The sequence below is a fragment of the Mus caroli genome, chromosome 15 (genome assembly GCF_900094665.2).
Source record: "Mus caroli chromosome 15, CAROLI_EIJ_v1.1, whole genome shotgun sequence".
Lineage (NCBI taxonomy): Eukaryota > Metazoa > Chordata > Mammalia > Rodentia > Muridae > Mus > Mus caroli.
In genome coordinates this window covers 94,276,145-94,280,503 of record NC_034584.1, presented here as the reverse complement: position 1 = coordinate 94,280,503, position 4,359 = coordinate 94,276,145, and the positions used below count along the sequence as shown (strand labels likewise).

At 52.0% G+C, this 4,359-nt stretch overlaps 1 protein-coding gene across 3 annotated transcripts in view; it reads left to right on the top strand.

Annotated features, from left to right (window-relative positions):
* The window catches only part of Pou6f1 (POU class 6 homeobox 1), a 23,850-nt gene that overhangs the window by 10,233 nt on the left and 9,258 nt on the right, over positions 1 to 4,359 (top strand). Inside the window, exons 4-6 of one of the 3 annotated variants that reach the window (XM_029470105.1) lie at positions 1,780 to 1,896; positions 2,918 to 3,046; positions 3,569 to 3,819. In XM_029470105.1, coding sequence (XP_029325965.1) covers positions 1,780 to 1,896; positions 2,918 to 3,046; positions 3,569 to 3,819 — 497 coding nt within the window. Of the gene's footprint in view, positions 1 to 1,774; positions 1,897 to 2,820; positions 3,047 to 3,565; positions 3,820 to 4,359 lie in introns of all 3 variants that reach the window. The other 2 variants (XM_021184205.2, XM_029470104.1) reach the window with 2 other exon arrangements.

The following is a 4,359-nucleotide window of genomic DNA, read 5'->3' as shown; positions in this document are numbered from 1 at the left end:
CCTCGAACTCAGAAATCCGCCTGCCTCTGCCTCCCGAGTACTGGGATTAAAGGCGTGCGCCACCACGCCCGGCTTCAACCCCACATTCTTATGTTCTTATATTTCATTACATTTGTCCAACAAAATTTTTTCTAGTTTCCCTATATTCAGAACATCCTGACCGTCTCTGGCTTTCCCCAGCAGTTACCAATGTGCCTCCCTCCACAGAGAAGAGAACCTGACCCGTGGCTTTCTAATTTGTAAGGCCCTGTGTGTCTTTGGTTCGTTCAACTTTCTGGGTCTTATTATTTTAAGTTCTGGGAACTTAACTATAGGGTTAGGTTAAGTTGATTTAAAAACAAAATCCCCCAAACACAAAAACGCATGAGCTGGTGCTGCACATGGTGATGCACGCCTTTGATTCCAGCCCTCGGGAGGCAAAGGAAGGAGGATCTCTGTGAGTTCGAGGCCAGCCTGATCTACAGAGCAAGTTTTAGGGCAGCCAGGGCTACACAGAGAAACCCTCGTCTCAAAACAAAACAGCAAACAAACAAACAAACAAAAACATGATCTGGAGCTGCAGAGCTGGACAGAAGTCTTAAGGTCATCGAACTCAGTGCAGTCCACTCTGCTGAGCACTGTTTTACAAAGGAGCTTTGAAATGGGGATGGGGGTGAGGGGGCTGTAAGAGGGAGAGAGATCAACTGATTGCTGCCTACTAGTCTCTATTCCTGACATTCTGACTCAGGCCTGGGCCTAGAAATATATGCTCTACCAGGGTTCAGAAGCCACTGATAATGTCTAACACAACAACATCTAGACTCTATTATTTATTTATTTTTATTTATTTAAGTATGTATATGTCTGTTTATTTAACTATTTGTGTATCTATCATCTACTTATTTATCTATCTACATCTATTTATTTATCATTTATCTATCAATCTATGTTTGCTTATTATTTATATATCTGTCTCTTCTATCACCCGCCTGCCTACCTGTCTGTCTGTCTGTCTGTCCTGCCATGCTGGGGACTGAACCAGGCAAGCAGTCTACCATCATGCTGTGCCTCCAGCCTTAGATTCCTGTTATTGTCTGGCTTATAAAATTATAGGTTTTGTCTCGCTGTTCTGTGGCCATGATGTGGTTTCCTGGCAGGGCAGTCCAGTTCCTGAATTGGCCAAGCAAGAAGAGGCGAAAGGTTGCGGTTCACAGACCTTTCTTTTGGAAGCTCATAGAAACCGCCCAGCTCAGCTTTGGGCTTCTCAGCATAGCGGAGAAAAGCTGAGTGGCCTGTGCAGCCCCTGTGACCCTGCACTGTGACAGTGACATGCCTAGTTTTCAGGGGTTTGTACTTGCAAGATCTGCCCCTTCCCCAAGTTTCTAAAAACATGACTTGAATATGGGGTAAGGAACAGTTTGGTTGCTGGCTGAACTCAGGATAGCTGCTTCTTTCTGTCAGCTCCAGCTTCTCTTCCCTGACATGCCTTTGCTTCAGGCCCTGTGACTGCTATGTTACAGACCATAGTGTCATACAGAGCCAGGCAGTGATGAGCCGGGAGCCAGTTTTGCAGAGACCTACATTTCCTTCCACTCAAGGTGGGAGGAAGGTACCTACCTTGTGGGGTCTGGCCTGGGGCTACCCAACTTCCTAGAAACTGCTAGCAACACTTGGGAAGCTGCCACGGGCCAGGGAAGGCTACCAGCTCATCCTAGGCTACGTGCAGAAGGACAGAATGGCCACCCTTCATTCACAACAGACTCACTCTTATTCTTTCTCTCCATCCCGTGTGAAGTGAAGTCGCTGCCCGGAATCCCTCCGAGTCCTGCCCCAGCGATTGCCACCTTCAACCAAGCTCCGAGCCAGCCTCAGGCATCACAGACCTTGACGCCGCTGGCTGTACAAGCTGCCCCCCAGGTAAGGACCACACCAGGGAGCTGGACGTAGGGCAGCGGGCAGGAGCGAGCATGGAGCTGCATGAGGCATGGGGTCGGGGAACGCATGAGGCTGTGGCTTGAGAGAAGGCCTGTCCTACTAGGTACCTCTAGGTTACCCCTGCCCCAGATCAGGCCCATCAGAAAAGATGGTGAGCATTGCTGGACAGTTTTCTCAGGTCCTGACAGGACTGGCGTTAACTCTTTCATGAGAAGATTTGTGCTTATCGGATGAAGTAATGAGTGGGCGCCCTTGTCAGTCCTCCTGCACACGGGCTAATGCCTTGAAGAGTTAATAAATGAATGGCCCATCTTCAGTTAAGTTATAAAACTGCCCAGCCAATGAAAAGCTGCCTGAGGAATCCCGGAGGCCAGCAGAGCCTGCTTGACCTCTGTTCTGTGCACTGATCTCTTCTGGTCAAGGGCGCCCTCCGCTAGAGCTTCTTAGAGGCCTTTGTGGACCCTTGACCACTTGGCTGCAGCCTCTGGTCCCTGACCACAAAACAGCAGACATACCAAATGGTCAGCTCTGAAAACACACATACATGTGACATTAAGCAGACTGAGGAGGTTGTATATATACTACACACACATATATATGTGTACATATATATCATATATCATATATGTATATCCAGGTCTGGGGATTTTGCTCTGCCCTGCAGGCAAGCTCTCTGCACGTGGCATAGTGTGATCTGGGCACCCACAGGGTTAGGCCTTCCGCTGGGCCTCTTTGCTCGCTTGCCTGCCTCTGGCCTTTGCCCCAGGGCCCTCAGATGCTTGCTTGTGCTCAGTGTGTCCCAGAGACCCCTCGTTTGTGCTGTCTGTGGATGTTGATTTTTTTTATTTTTATTTTTATTATTTTTTTTCTTTTCTTTTCTTTTTGAAATCTCGTTTGCTCTTGCAGGTCTTGACTCAGGAAAGCTTAGCCACAGTTCTGACAGGAGTTATGGTCCCAGCAGGGACTGTCACTCAACCTCTTCTTATCCCCATCGGTATTACAGGTCAAGTGGCTGGGCAGCAGGGGCTGGCCGTGTGGACAATCCCTACAGCAACTGTGGCTGCCCTCCCAGGACTGACCGCGGCCTCTCCCACGGGGGGAACTTTCAAGCCACCTTTAGCTGGTCTCCAAGGTAACGGCAACTCTCCCCAGGACTGCACCAGACCCCCACCACCTTATGCTGCAACCCCTGAGTGGGTATTTACCATGTTGGACTCAGAACCCGCTGCTCACCCGGGGCAACAATCCTGGATTCTGGATCCAGTGTCATAGGCACCCAGCCACAGAGCCCCTGCACTGCCTCCGCACACTAGGCCAGGATACCAAGCTGGCCGGCAGGCCTGCCTTCCTTCAGCCAGCTGCCTGAGACTGTCCCCTACCCCCCCACCCCCAACAGCATCTACCCCATGAGCAACAAGAAAGACTGCAAGAAGATTCAACCTCTGGTCCTCGAACCTACACGTCTACTGACCCAAGGGAGGGGGGGAATGAGAGATGTTGCATGTGCCAGCCCTTCAAGAATCAAGGGAATTGCAGCTGCCCCGCCCACTACCCCCAGTGGGGGCATTTTCGTGCCAGATCCCTTGGGACTGGAACTGTGCAGCATCATGGCTAGGCGCTTGAGCACCTGTCTCTCTGCCTTGCTCCGTAGCAGCTGCCGTGCTGAACACCGCTCTCCCGACACCTGTACAAGCTGCCCCACCAATCCAGGCCTCCTCGCCCGCCCAGCCCCGGCCACCAGCTCAGCCCCAGCCGCTGTTCCAGACCCAACCGCTGCTACAGACCACGCCTGCCATCCTCCCACAACCCACCGCTGCCACCGTTGCTGCCCCCACACCCAAGACAGTGGACGCCACCCCGCAGATCACCGTCCAGCCTGCAGGCTTCGCATTTAGCCCAGGGATCGTAAGCCGCTGCCCTTGCCCAGGGCTGACGAGGGATGGACCAAAGCTTGGGCCAAGGGTGGAATGTCCCCCACAGTGGAGGACCAGCTCCTTGAACACAGCCCTTCCTGGCACATCAGCAAAGATGGGCTCCCATTGAGGTCTTCTCCTTATGCCTTACAGTCTGTCCTACCCAGACTAAAGCAAACGACGGCTCGGGAAATGCTCCAAACCGGAACCACTGGACTAGCCTTGGGGGTGGGATATACAGGGGGTGCAGACTTGTCAACTGCCTGAGGTTCACAGCTTCATGCTGGTGTCTAGCCAGTGTGGCTCTTGGCATGGGAGTAGAGAATTCAGGCATGACTAGGAACCATCTGTCCCTCAATTCTGGCCATCTATCTACCCTCTCAGACCTAGTTGGAAAGATTAGTAGAAGTCACTGCTCTGCGACAGTACTCCCCTTTCCTTTGACTGTGCTCCCTTTCCCTGTGACTGTGCTCCCTTTCCCTGTGACTGTGCTCCCCTTCCCTGTGACTGTGCTCCCCTTCCCTGTGACTGT